The 15,114-nt window shown below is 40.7% G+C and overlaps 1 protein-coding gene across 4 annotated transcripts in view; it reads left to right on the top strand.

Moving 5' to 3' along the window:
• LOC135477164 (ralBP1-associated Eps domain-containing protein 1-like) overlaps positions 1-15,114 on the top strand; it is a 36,142-nt gene that overhangs the window by 13,739 nt on the left and 7,289 nt on the right. The window contains exons 12-17 of one of the 4 annotated variants that reach the window (XM_064757329.1): positions 962-1,061; positions 1,791-1,955; positions 4,041-4,295; positions 5,583-5,632; positions 8,955-9,179; positions 9,840-9,882. In XM_064757329.1, the coding sequence (XP_064613399.1) occupies positions 962-1,061; positions 1,791-1,955; positions 4,041-4,295; positions 5,583-5,632; positions 8,955-9,179; positions 9,840-9,882 (838 nt within the window). Of the gene's footprint in view, positions 1-961; positions 1,062-1,790; positions 1,956-4,040; positions 4,296-5,582; positions 5,663-8,954; positions 9,180-9,839; positions 9,883-15,114 lie in introns of all 4 variants that reach the window. The other 3 variants (XM_064757322.1, XM_064757336.1, XM_064757343.1) reach the window with 3 other exon arrangements.

Below are 15,114 nucleotides of genomic sequence, written 5' to 3'. Positions count from 1 at the left end.
ATAGTAAATTGTCTTTGTGGTGTAATAGCTGTTGCCATTGTGCAGATTGTGTCTCTTATAGTGCAGGAGATGTGATAGTATGACGGTGAAATTTGACTACTGTATATAGGTAGACGGAAAGTGTGGGTCTGAGCCTTGCAATTCATGAACATAAATGTAGATACAGTGTGCAAGATGTGTTCCATGGATGATCAGCTTTATAGCTGTCATCAGTGGGCCTGTAATTTGTAGTCAGTGTTTGTTGTCTGAAGTAAAAATTGCTTTGTGGAGTGTGTTTGTGAACATAAAGCTGTTTTAATCACTGACTTTTTGTCGTTAACCTATGGTTCTGATATAACAGAAAGGATAAAACATACAAAACAACATCAGGAAGCCCTCAGGAGTCAGATGTAGGCTCTTATGGAAGGCTGGATTTATTTCTGCTTTGTAAACTTCATGGCTCTAAAATTAACACTTCTTTGGTCTGTGACCGCTTAGTGTTTAGATGATGGTCCACAATGCCGAGGGTGAGCTCCATGTAAATGCACTAAAGTACTTGTCTCTATGTAATACACACATAGAAAAGATTTTTCTGTAATTTTAATTCCTTCGTAAAAGCCATTTAGGAGTAGGTCAGTGAAACATGTAAATAGTGATTATGTTGTGATGTTAAAGTGTTAGCTGTATATGTATCATAATATGCCCTACTTCTTCTAAAATTTGGGCCACCCAGTCTGATCATTTTTAGCCAATACATATTGAGTTTTTTTTTTCTCACATGGGTAGATCCTCTAACGAACAACATACTCATATCTTTGCCTTTCTAGTAAAGGCTAGTAAAAAAGTGTAATATTCGACTTTCAACACTACTAATATCTGTTTCAAATTTTAGAAGAATTAGGGTAGCTACTTGTAGGTTAGTATGGTAGTTGGTAGAAAATATCCCAAAAAATTTTTGTACAGTGTAGCTTTGTGTTTACAGGAAGCTAACATAGTACATCCAGTAGCATTACGGATGTCCCCTGATGGTCACAGCTTCCCTACAGTAGAGGCCATGGTAGACCGCTCCCGGACCACATCAGGTATGACACCCACCCCTCAGTTTTACCTAATCCCAGAATGCACACTGCATGTTAGCTGATAAGTATTCTTGTTGTATGCCTGTTTTCTTAGCGGTGTTGTAATGTACCCATGTTGTACTTGACAGTGAAATACATGACTCTCCAGTGTTCTCCGTAATTTCTCTCCATCAACAAAACTTCAGTTTGTGGCCAGCTGCATAGAGTAATTATTTCATTTCTTCAGTGTGTAGCATTTATTTATTTATTTGATAGGTGTTTTACGCCATACTCAAGAATATTTCACTTATACGACGGCGGCCAGCATTATGGTGGGAGGAAACTGGGCACAGCCCTGGGGAAACCCACGATAATCCGCAGGTTTGTGGCACACCTTCCCACATACAGCTGGAGAGGAAGCCAGCATGAGCTGGACTTGAACTCACAGGGACCGCATTGGTGAGAGGCTCTTGGGTCATTACGCTGCGCTAGCACGCTAACCAACTGAGCCATGGAGGCCCCCCTTAGTGTGTAGCAAAGACAAATGTTTATCTTTATATTTTGTATTGAGTAAAAGCTGCATTTACATCAGGTGATATCTACATACCAGAGCAACATGTTGGCCATCCTCATTCTTTTGTTGATTTTGTAGTTAGCATTATATCTGTGTTGTTTCTCCTGAGTTTCACTTTGGTATTGTACATCTTGTATGTGGTGATGTTGCTGTGAATGCATTGACCTGGCCCTTTCCAGATCCGGTCCATTACGAGACAAATCATGACCCTCCTGATATGTTAATACCTTCCAAACCCCGGTCCAGCACAGAATCATCTAGCGCTGAGCCTACGTCACCCATCCTCAAGCTGCATGGTAACCTTCATGGCCGACCACGACCGGTCCCCAAGAAATCAGCTTCAGGTAGACGGCAGTTCTCAGGCCCTGTCACTTGGAGGTTATGTAACAGTTGGGGAGGGAGGGGGGGGGGGGGGGGAGGACACACACTGGCCGAACACTAACAAGGGTACAGTGGACTTGGCTTTGGTTCATAAATACTGTTATGCTCACAAAGATACATAGATCTAAGATCTGTTTCGTTCTGCCCAGACCAGTTTTTAGAATACAGATATGTATTTTTTTCGTTCACTAACCTGGGGTTCAGTGTTTTCTGGTGTACTGTCCTCGATAGGTCAAAGCAAGGAGCTACAAAATCATGTTTTGCTTCTAATTGTGAAGTTATTCTGACTTCAAAGTGCTTTGCTCATTCTGAATAATGAACACCATCATGTCACAGTTAACATGAAATGTAACTTGCGTATTTATATGCTGGCTTTGGTAACCACCAGTTTCATATCACAAGACTTTGTCGCTAGGCTCAAGTCCCCTGCGTTTGACATCGTCCAAAAAAACATAGGCTCGCGGGACATGTAGTGTATCATAGAAATCTACACCACTAATACAGTATTAGACTACGGGTTGGGATTTAGAATCTCCATTGTACTTTTAAAGATGAGCAGAATCAACTACTAACAGCTGTTGTGAAAGCGGGGAATAGGTCTTGGAAACTGGAGGCATCTCCAGTCTCACAGCCCAGTCATGTGATTTGGAATATTGATTGACAACTTCACATGATGCCTAAGCCTTTTCACCCATTAGTTTTGGTCTGTGTAATTCACGGGGATAAAAAAAATGGTGACATAATGTCTAATTACTGAAAGAAACATATTATTGTGGCACACAGCTTTGGCCGTTGCGACCAGCACAAGATGTTACATTTAAGTACCAGATCAGTAAATGCCATGCTTCAGAGTTATATGTTGGAGCTGAAGGATAGGGCCTACAGGCTGTTGCACATTGGTAGAATCCCTGTACTGTAATACTCAGTGGGAAACAGTGCTTCATTCCTTTGTTGTTGTGAAAGTAGTTTACCGTGGAAAACTAGAATATTAGCATTCTGTTGTTGATGCATTTGAGACCTTTGCCTGTAGTATTTCTCAAGCACTGTTTGATGTGCATGTTTCACCCCTGCGTAGTCTGTAGTTGTAGCTGCTACCAGTGCGTGAAATTCTGTGAAGTTGTACATGCAGGACATTATCATGATACGATTGTTTTGAATCCACTGCCTTATATGTCCCTTGTATGTGTAGTTTGTAACTTATGACAGGATTGAAAAGTAGGCATAACTTAAAAAGAGACAAATGATGATACATTGAAGATATAGCGATACTTTATCAGTGTGAAGTATTAAAATTTGTGGGAAACTTAAACAGTGTTAACTATTTTCTCCTGTTGCCAAACATGCTCCCACAGATGGGCTGAAAAAGGTTGAGTGTTACATTAAAAAAAAAAAATCTAATAAGTTATAAATAGACACTGTGCCTCCATAGAATCTCACATGGTTTTTAATGATCATTATTGCATTTTCTTGAGTTTGGGTTTTTTTAATCAGAGTCAGAATCAGGGGGATAATAAATTGTTGTTGTGGTGTAATAGCCGTTGTGATTGTGCAGATTGTGTCTCTTATAGTGCAGGAGATGTGATAGTATGACGGTGAATTTTATCTATATAGGCAGATAAAAAGTGTGGGTCTGAGCCTTGCAATTCATGAACATAAATGTAGATACGGTTTGCAAGATTGTGTTTCCTGTATGATCAGCTTTATAGTAGTCATCAATGGCCCTGTAATTTGTCGTCAGTGTTTGTTGTCTACATGTTAACAGTAAAGTATTATTTTTTAAATCAGATTGATACAGTGCTAAGAAACTTTTAAGTTAGGTTTGGTTTCTGTTACTAGTGCGATACAACTGACCGGTGTTTGGCCAGTTAACTTCCCTCTGAGTCGTTCCTGATACAGAGCCTGTTTTGTTGGGGCTGTCTGCATCAGTAACAAACCACATCTGTGTGTTTAGGTCAAAAGGAGTGATAGTTATTTAATGAAAATGACCTTGACAGTTGTTTGGTTTCAGTTCTGTAGTATACATTTGATTTCTGGTGTGTCTTTTACAGCCACATTACCTGGTCAGCTTCAGCCACCTCCCCTACAACCCTCTAGTCAGCCTGCCATAGTACAGCCCAGCAGTCCAGACGAGCCTCTGACCAGCCCCTCAGTACGCAGTGACCTGCCCACAACTGTGCCAGCCCCTTCACTCCTGGAATCCACCTCCTCTGGGGTAGGGGCCAGCCCAGCACCCCCGCAACTCCCTCCACGACCCACTATGCATAACAGAAGTGTGTCTGTGGACCTCAAGCTAAAGATTGATGGTAAGTCTAAAGTGTGTCTACAAAGAAAAATGTCTGATTTTTTAAACAGTTTCATAATGATGTGGAGCTCATTGCTGTTAAATTTTTGGTCATCTGAGGAATTTATGGTTACATCCTGGGAAGAAAGACTTATGTTATATGTTGGGTCCTTGACAGCCCAGCTGTATAGTGGGTTGTTTAGGAAAACAACCGAGCGCTTGAGCAGTGAGACCACATCTCCAAATCAGCCTCTAACAGGTTTGGCCAGGTACCTGTTGAGGTGCAGTGGGCTCACACGGGCTCATTCTGTTTTCGTTCAGCCAGAAGTCTGATTGTTCTAATAGAATTGAAGTGAACTATTCTCGAGTATGATGTAGAACTTTCATGGGACAATGAAAAAAAAATTTATACATATTGTTTAGTCAAAAAAGAAAGCCTATAAATCATTCATCATTGCCTGTTAAGTATGACACATAGATAATTAAACGTCTAAACCATTAGCAGATTTTCTGTAAAATCTTCACCATACTAAGCCATGGCTATAAGTTTTATTTGACCACTAACAGAGGCGATTACAGGTGTACACCTTATCTATTGTTCAGTCTCTCTGTCAGTTGATCAATTCGTCACAAAACAGTTTTCCAGACTATTTTCAAAAAAGTTCTACCTGCCCGGATAGCACCGTTGGTAGAGTGTCCACTTCAGGAGTGGTAGATCCAGGATCAATCCTGGGTCGAGTCACACCCAAGACTTTAAAAAAGGAAGTTGTGACTTCCTCGCTTGGCGTCCAGCATGAAGGGGATAGTGCAACAACTGGTTAACCCGTATCAGTATAATGGCTCGAGTGGGGCAGCTTACTTGCCTTCAGTAAGGCGTCTCAGTGAAGCAGCACTAGATAAAAGAGCGGTGGAAATAGGGACTCACTCACTCACTCACTCCAAACAGTTTACATTCATTCCTTCACTGTAGCAAGTTGCAGATTAAGTGTCCATTTTTGACAAAATTGTGGAGGTTTGATAGGTTGATTTTTCCAAATTGAAGTGGATTTTAACATAGCTGAGTGCACAAACTGGTATGGGCCACAGCTTTCGCAATAATTCCAGAATGCTTCCTTTGTAAGAGCAAAGGTCATCAACAAAAGTAAATATAATGTAAATCCTGATATATTTTGACATAAATACTATAAATATTTCTTGATTGCATGAATTTTAAGGGGTTGCCCAACTTCCACACGCAATTAGTTTACTCATTATTTTCATGAATTTTGGAGGAAATCCTAATTATAACCTGAATGTTATCTATTTGCAGGTGGACTGATGCCTCCTCCTGCCGTTCCACCACGAATGTCTCCAAAAGATGTGAGTCATTGGTCAGGCCCTCTTTATATGGTATTGTAATACTATCCATTAACCGATTTTATTTATTTATTTATTTATTTATTTATTTGTTTATTTGATCGGTGTTTTAAGCCGTACACGAGAATATTTCACTTATACGACAGTGGCCAGGACTATGGTGGGCGGAGACCAGAGCCCAAGGGAATCCCATGACCATCCACAGGTTGCTGGCAGACCTTTTCACCATCAGTTTATTCATTCAGTTAGGCTATACCAGAGATTTTTGGCCAAAAATTCATATTCACTAATCAAAGCAAATTTTCTATATTTCCAAGAATTTGTTTTCTTTCAGTAAATATCAGATGCATACCTTTATTATTTATAGTGTTATCATGATTCTGAAGTTTGAAAAAGTTGATATTTTCATGTGTACAGAAGAGGCTGATGTTTTGTAAAAAGTTACCATAACTGATAACTAAAATTCGATTAAATTTACACTGATTTATATTTGTCCAAAATCTCCAATATAGCGTCTTTAACTAGACACCAAATGAACGTTTTCAGATAAGTCAATAATTTACAGAATGCATATAAGACAAACAGATATAAGAATCACAGTTATTTTGCTGCTTCCAATTTTTAATTATCTACTAATTATCAGGCTCTGTATCAAGATTCTACCTTGAGATTACTACACGTATATGCTCTACATAAAACAATTTAGTTTTTCTTGTCACCTGGATGGTAACCCTCACCAAACACCACCACCCCAAACCTATGCACCACCCCCGGTCAGCATGGATGCATGTATGTGAAGAATCCATATTCCTGCTTTCCTGCACGATTGATTAATTCATTGCTCAGTCATTCACTTGGTTTGCTTGCTTTTTGAGTTACACAGTGCATACGTCTAGAATCTGATATTTTGAGTTGTTATATTACACATTGATGTGATTCTCAAGCTGTTGTATTATAGTTTCAGAATGATGTCTCTTATTGAAATGACATTGGGCGAGGGTTGGGAGCTGAGAGGGTTGAGAATCATTGATGTGATTGTCAAGCTGTTGTATTAGAGTTTCAGAAGGATGTCTCTTATTGAAATGACATTGGGCGAGGGTTGGGAGCTGAGAGAGTTGAGAATCATTGATGTGATTGTCAGGCTGTTGTATTAGAGTTTCAAAATGATGTCCCTTATTGAAATGACATTGGGTGAGGGTTGGGAGCTGAGAGAGTTGAGAATCATTGATGTGATTGTCAAGCTGTTGTATTAGAGTTTCAAAATGATGTCCCCTATTGAAATGACATTAGGTGAGGGTTGGGAGCTGAGAGGGTTGAGAATCATTGATGTGATTGTCAAGCTGTTGTATTAGAGTTTCAAAATGATGTCCCTTATTGAAATGACATTAGGTGAGGGTTGGGAGCTGAGAGAGTTGAGAATCATTGATGTGATTGTCAAGCTGTTGTATTAGAGTTTCAAAATGATGTCCCTTATTGAAATGACATTGGGTGAGGGTTGGGAGCTGAGAGAGTTGAGAATCATTGATGTGATTGTCAAGCTGTTGTATTAGAGTTTCAAAATGATGTCCCTTATTGAAATGACATTGGGTGAGGGTTGGGAGCTGAGAGGGTTGAGAATCATTGATGTGATTGTCAAGCTGTTGTATTAGAGTTTCAAAATGATGTCTCTTAATGAAATGACATTGGGTGAGGGTTGGGAGCTGAGAGGGTTGAGAATCATTGATGTGATTGTCAAGCTGTTGTATTAGAGTTTCAAAATGATGTCTCTTATTGAAATGACATTGGGTGAGGGTTGGGAGCTGAGAGGGTTGAGAATCATTGATGTGATTGTCAAGCTGTTGTATTAGAGTTTCAAAATGATGTCTCTTATTGAAATGACATTGGGTGAGGGTTGGGAGCTAAGAGAGTTGAGAATCATTGATGTGATTGTCAAGCTGTTGTATTAGAGTTTCAAAATGATGTCTCTTATTGAAATGGCATTGGGTGAGGGTTGGGAGCTGAGAGAGTTGAGAATCATTGATGTGATTGTCAAGCTGTTGTATTAGAGTTTCAAAATGATGTCTCTTATTGAAATGACATTGGGTGAGGGTTGGGAGCTGAGAGGGTTGAGAATCATTGATGTGATTGTCAAGCTGTTGTATTAGAGTTTCAAAATGATGTGTCTTATTGAAATGACATTGGGTGAGGGTTGGGAGCTGAGAGAGTTGAGAATCATTGATGTGATTGTCAAGCTGTTGTATTAGAGTTTCAAAATGATGTCCCTGATTGAAATGACATTGGGCGAGGGTTGGGAGCTGAGAGAGTTGAGAATCATTGATGTGATTGTCAAGCTGTTGTATTAGAGTTTCAGAATGATGTCTCGTATTCAAATGACATTGGGCGAGGGTTGGGAGCTGAGAGGGTTGAGAATCATTGATGTGATTGTCAAGCTGTTGTATTAGAGTTTCAGAATGATGTCCCTGATTGAAATGACATTGTGTGAGGGTGGGGAGCTGAGAGAGTTGAGAATCATTGATGTGATTGTCAAGCTGTTGTATTAGAGTTTCAGAATGATGTCCCTGATTGAAATGACATTAGGTGAGGGTGGGGAGCTGAGAGGGCTCAGAATTATTGATGTGATTGTCAAGCTGTTGTATTAGAACTTCAAGATGAAGGCTCTCATTGAAATGACATTGTGTGAGGGGCAGAGAGGGTTGGGGGCATCGCTGCAGATTTGTATTCATTGGTTATCGATTTCGGCCAGTGATATAAATAATTCAAAATACATGTATTATCATGATTGTGAGTCAATTATGATTGTGATGTATACCATAAAGGTTCAGATGTTATCACTCATATGCCAGAAGCTTTTCTGTGGTGAATCATTAGTTAAACTAACAAAGATAAATTGTTTTTGGAAATATGAGTTATTGCGTGTTAGTGTGTGTTTTTGTAGCTTGTATTTTGGTTTTGTACAGTGAGAATAATATGCCTGTTTAATGTGTACGTGTAGGGTAAGGTGTACATCATTGGAGATATCGTTTCATTTAGCTGATCTTTACTTGACAGCCCGTATAATCAGTACATGTATTGTACATAGATTGTAAAACATTTCTTTGAATGTGTATAAAATGCAGGTCATCAGTACCTTTTAAACTGCTCCAAAAGGTTCATGTTGTTACTGTAACATTGTGGCCAGCGCCCTAGTTTCTGTTTCATTCTGTGTGTTTCACTGCAGAGCTGTTTGGAACGTCCTTGGGTCAGATGTCCTTGTCCGTTATAACGTCTTAATGTTTTACGGAGTATCTTTAATGCCTGAAAACACTCGTGTTCATTGCTATTTAAGGGTCTTAAGAAACCGAGTGAGAAATTCACTTTTGGACCTGTAGATTGTGATAGGCCAGTCAAAGTCGAAGCTGCCAAGCTAAAGCGTTTTGAACCGATTCCGTCACAAGAAGTTCTCAATATCCTGTCCACGGAGAAAGAACCTGTGGAGACAAAGTCTTTCAGTGGGCAGAGCACACTAGAGAGGCATCGTAGAGCCAAATCTCTGGACTTCCATCAAACACCAGTGAGTTTTTTTTTTTTTTTTTTTTTTGTTAAGGGACTGATACTGTGGGAAAGGTTACATCCATTCTCATCCCGTTCTGCATGTGATTTATGTTTTCCCCAACTTTTATAGTGGTATATTCATTCTGGAAAGAGATGTAAATTAATTAGTGGCTGAATTTATTAATGCAGCATCTTGTGTACTTATTTGCAGTTTTGTTTTTCCTCCTGTTATTAAAGCTTCTAAGCATGAACACCTAACATTATTTCCACATTTAATGGTCAGCTGCAAAGGTTTGTCTGTTTTTCATAATCTTTCTTTTATATTCTAGTCATTTCTCATTTATGTGTTGATACCATAATGGAATTACCAACTTTCGTTCGCTCGTTCACTGTTAATTAGTTATTCATAGAGATAAGAAGTATTTGCAGTTGATCATTATTAAATTAACAATTAATATATATATATATATATATATATATATATGTATATATATATACACACACATATATAGACAAGCTTCCCTAATCTTTAATGTGATAGACCTGCAACTAACAGCACGAAGTCAGGTTGTACAGTATTACATGTATGTTTGTGGGCGTGTGCATGAACTGATGTGTTATGTTGAGGGAGAATGCAGATTACTACTAAATGTATATGGTTATAAATTGCCACTTTCAGGTCACCCCACAAATGACTGAAGTACCACATACAGATCACACGGGTAAGTACACCAGGCTCCTGGTGTGCCCTTTAAACGTTTTTTCTCATTAGTGATGATATAAGAACTTCTACATGTATGTGGCACAGCTGTCCCTGACAAAAATTCACCAGCCCATGTGTCCTGTGTCTGGCCCATAGCCAGTGCCCTGTTCTGTGTCTGGCCCATAGCCAGTGGACCCTTCTAAGGATGGTTAGGCCAAGACTTTAAGTGAGGCGGTGTCAGGTGTTCTTTTGGGATGGTTGGCCCAAAGTACTGTGTCTGGTGTCCTGTTGGAATGATTTGCCCAGAAAACTCTGTCCAGTGTCCTGTTGGGATGGTTTGCCCCGAGTTCTGTGTCGGGGATCCTGTTGGGATGTTTTACCCCTAGTTCTGTGTCTGGTGTCCTGTTGGGATGGTTTGCCTCGAGTTATGTGGTCAGGTATTCTGTTGGAATGTTTTACCCCGAGCTCCGTGTCCAGTCCTGTTGGGATGTTTTACCCCGAGTTCTGTGTCCAATGTCCTGTTGGGATGTTTTACCCCAAGTTATGTGGTAAGGTATCCTGTTGAGATGTTTTACCCTGAGTTATGTGGTCAGGTATCCTGTTGGGATGTTTTACCCGGAGTTATGTGGTCAGGTATCCTGTTGGGATGTTTATCCAGACTCATGTGGTCAGGTATCCTGTTGGGATGTTTTACCCTGAGTTATGTGGTCAGGTATCCTGTTGGAATGTTTTACCCTGAGTTATGTGGTCAGGTATCCTGTTGGGATGTTTTACCCTGAGTTATGTGGTCAGGTGTCCTGTTGGAATGTTTTACCCCGAGCTATGTGGTCAGGTGTCCTGTTGGAATCTTTTACCCCAAGCTATGTGGTTAGGTATCCTGTTGGGATGTTTTACCCAGGGTTATATGGTCAGGTATCCTGTTGAGATGTTTTACCCTGAGTTATGTGGTCAATTATCCTGTTGAGATGTTTTACCCTGAGTTATGTGGTCAGGTATCCTGTTGGAATGTTTTACCCCGAGCTATGTGGTCAGGTGTCCTGTTGGAATCTTTTACCCCAAGCTATGTGGTTAGGTATCCTGTTGGAATGTTTTACCCAGGGTTATATGGTCAGGTATCCTGTTGAGATGTTTTACCCTGAGTTATGTGGTCAGTTATCCTGTTGAGATGTTTTACCCTGAGTTATGTGGTCAGGTATCCTGTTGGAATGTTTTACCCCGAGCTATGTGGTCAGGTGTCCTGTTGGAATGTTTTACCCCGAGCTATGTGGTCAGGTGTCCTGTTGGGATGTTTTACCCTGAGCTATGTGGACAGGTGTCCTGTTGGGATGTTTTACCCTGAGTTATGTGAACAGGTATCCTGTTGGGATGTTTTACCCCGAGTTATGTGGACAGGTATCCTGTTGGGATATTTTACCTCGAGTTATGTGGACAGGTATCCTGTTGGGATGTTTTACCCTGAGTTGTGTGGTCAGGTATCCTGTTGGAATGTTTTACCCTGAGTTATATGGTCAGGTATCCTGTTGGGATGTTTTACCCCGAGCTGTGTGGTTAGGTATCCTGTTGGGATGTTTTACCCTGAGTTATGTGGTTAGGTATCCTGTTGGAATGTTTTACCCTGAGTTATGTGGTTAGGTATCCTGTTGGAATGATTTACCCTGAGTTATATGGTCAGGTATCCTGTTGGAATGTTTTACCCTGAGTTATGTGGTTAGGTATCCTGTTGGGATGTTTTATCCCGACTCTTGTGGTCAGGTATCCTGCTGGGATGTTTTACCCAGGGTTATGTGGTCAGGTATCCTGTTGAGATGTTTTACCCTGAGTTATGTGGTCAGGTATCCTGTTGGAATGTTTTACCCTGAGTTATGTGGTCAGGTATCCTGTTGGAATGTTTTACCATGAGTTATGTGGTCAGGTATCCTGTTGGAATGTTTTACCCTGAGTTATGTGGTCAGGTATCCTGTTGGAATGTTTTACCATGAGTTATGTGGTCAGGTATCCTGTTGGAATGTTTTACCCTGAGTTATGTGGTCAGGTGTCCTGTTGGAATGTTTTACCCCGAGTTATGTGGTCAGGTATCCTGTTGGAATGTTTTACCCTGAGTTATGTGGTCAGGTATCCTGTTGGAATGTTTTACCCTGAGTTATGTGGTTAGGTATCCTGTTGGAATGTTTTACCCTGAGTTATGTGGTCAGGTATCCTGTTGGAATGTTTTACCCTGAGTTATGTGGTCAGGTATCCTGTTGGAATGTTTTACCCTGAGTTATGTGGTCAGGTATCCTGTTGGAATGTTTTACCCTGAGTTATGTGGTCAGGTATCCTGTTGGAATGTTTTACCCTGAGTTATGTGGTCAGGTATCCTGTTGGGATGTTTTACCCTGAGTTATGTGGTCAGGTATCCTGTTGGAATGTTTTACCCTGAGTTATGTGGTCAGGTATCCTGTTGGAATGTTTTACCCTGAGTTATGTGGTCAGGTATCCTGTTGGGATGTTTTACCCTGAGTTATGTAGTCAGGTATCCTGTTGGGATGTTTTACCCCGAGTTATATGGTCAGGTATCCTGTTGGAATGTTTTACCCTGAGTTATGTGGTCAGGTATCCTGTTGGAATGTTTTACCCTGAGTTATGTTGTTAGGTATCCTGTTGGAATGTTTTACCCTGAGTTATGTGGTCAGGTATCCTGTTGGAATGTTTTACCCTGAGTTATGTGGTCAGGTATCCTGTTGGAATGTTTTACCATGAGTTATGTGGTCAGGTATCCTGTTGGAATGTTTTACCCTGAGTTATGTGGTCAGGTATCCTGTTGGAATGTTTTACCCTGAGTTATGTGGTCAGGTATCCTGTTGGAATGTTTTACCCTGAGTTATGTGGTCAGGTATCCTGTTGGAATGTTTTACCCTGAGTTATGTGGTTAGGTATCCTGTTGGAATGTTTTACCCTGAGTTATGTGGTCAGGTATCCTGTTGGAATGTTTTACCATGAGTTATGTGGTTAGGTATCCTGTTGGAATGTTTTACCCTGAGTTATGTGGTCAGGTATCCTGTTGGAATGTTTTACCCGGAGTTATGTGGTTAGGTATCCTGTTGGGATGTTTATCCAGACTCATGTGGTCAGGTATCCTGTTGGGATGTTTTACCCTGAGTTATGTGGTCAGGTATCCTGTTGGAATGTTTTACCCTGAGTTATGTGGTCAGGTATCCTGTTTGAATGTTTTACCATGAGTTATGTGGTCAGGTATCCTGTTGGAATGTTTTACCCTGAGTTATGTGGTTAGGTATCCTGTTGGGATGTTTTATCCCGACTCTTGTGGTCAGGTATCCTGCTGGGATGTTTTACCCAGGGTTATGTGGTCAGGTATCCTGTTGAGATGTTTTACCCTGAGTTATGTGGTCAGGTATCCTGTTGGAATGTTTTACCCTGAGTTATGTGGTCAGGTATCCTGTTGGAATGTTTTACCATGAGTTATGTGGTCAGGTATCCTGTTGGAATGTTTTACCCTGAGTTATGTGGTCAGGTATCCTGTTGGAATGTTTTACCATGAGTTATGTGGTCAGGTATCCTGTTGGAATGTTTTACCCTGAGTTATGTGGTCAGGTGTCCTGTTGGAATGTTTTACCCCGAGTTATGTGGTCAGGTATCCTGTTGGAATGTTTTACCCTGAGTTATGTGGTCAGGTATCCTGTTGGAATGTTTTACCCTGAGTTATGTTGTTAGGTATCCTGTTGGAATGTTTTACCCTGAGTTATGTGGTCAGGTATCCTGTTGGAATGTTTTACCCTGAGTTATGTGGTCAGGTATCCTGTTGGAATGTTTTACCCTGAGTTATGTGGTCAGGTATCCTGTTGGAATGTTTTACCCTGAGTTATGTGGTCAGGTATCCTGTTGGAATGTTTTACCCTGAGTTATGTGGTCAGGTATCCTGTTGGGATGTTTTACCCTGAGTTATGTGGTCAGGTATCCTGTTGGAATGTTTTACCCTGAGTTATGTGGTCAGGTATCCTGTTGGAATGTTTTACCCTGAGTTATGTGGTCAGGTATCCTGTTGGGATGTTTTACCCTGAGTTATGTAGTCAGGTATCCTGTTGGGATGTTTTACCCCGAGTTATATGGTCAGGTATCCTGTTGGAATGTTTTACCCTGAGTTATGTGGTCAGGTATCCTGTTGGAATGTTTTACCCTGAGTTATGTTGTTAGGTATCCTGTTGGAATGTTTTACCCTGAGTTATGTGGTCAGGTATCCTGTTGGAATGTTTTACCCTGAGTTATGTGGTCAGGTATCCTGTTGGAATGTTTTACCATGAGTTATGTGGTCAGGTATCCTGTTGGAATGTTTTACCCTGAGTTATGTGGTCAGGTATCCTGTTGGAATGTTTTACCCTGAGTTATGTGGTCAGGTATCCTGTTGGAATGTTTTACCCTGAGTTATGTGGTCAGGTATCCTGTTGGAATGTTTTACCCTGAGTTATGTGGTTAGGTATCCTGTTGGAATGTTTTACCATGAGTTATGTGGTCAGGTATCCTGTTGGAATGTTTTACCATGAGTTATGTGGTTAGGTATCCTGTTGGAATGTTTTACCCTGAGTTATGTGGTCAGGTATCCTGTTGGAATGTTTTACCCGGAGTTATGTGGTTAGGTATCCTGTTGGGATGTTTATCCAGACTCATGTGGTCAGGTATCCTGTTGGGATGTTTTACCCTGAGTTATGTGGTCAGGTATCCTGTTGGAATGTTTTACCCTGAGTTATGTGGTCAGGTATCCTGTTTGAATGTTTTACCATGAGTTATGTGGTCAGGTATCCTGTTGGAATGTTTTACCCTGAGTTATGTGGTCAGGTATCCTGTTGGAATGTTTTACCCTGAGTTATGTGGTCAGGTATCCTGTTGGAATATTTTACCCCGAGTTATGTGGTCAGGTATCCTGTTGGAATGTTTTACCCTGAGTTATGTGGTTAGGTATCCTGTTGGAATGTTTTACCCTGAGTTATGTGGTCAGGTATCCTGTTGGGATGTTTTACCCTGAGTTATGTGGTCAGGTATCCTGTTGGAATGTTTTACCCTGAGTTATATGGTCAGGTATCCTGTTGGGATGTTTTACCCCGAGCTGTGTGGTTAGGTATCCTGTTGGGATGTTTTACCCTGAGTTATGTGGTTAGGTATCCTGTTGGAATGTTTTACCCTGAGTTATGTGGTCAGGTATCCTGTTGGAATGATTTACCCTGAGTTATATGGTCAGGTATCCTGTTGGAATGTTTTA

The sequence above is a fragment of the Liolophura sinensis genome, chromosome 1 (assembly GCF_032854445.1).
Source record: "Liolophura sinensis isolate JHLJ2023 chromosome 1, CUHK_Ljap_v2, whole genome shotgun sequence".
Lineage (NCBI taxonomy): Eukaryota > Metazoa > Mollusca > Polyplacophora > Chitonida > Chitonidae > Liolophura > Liolophura sinensis.
The sequence above is the reverse complement of the archived record's forward strand: the minus strand, read 5'-3'. Positions and strand labels throughout refer to the sequence as shown.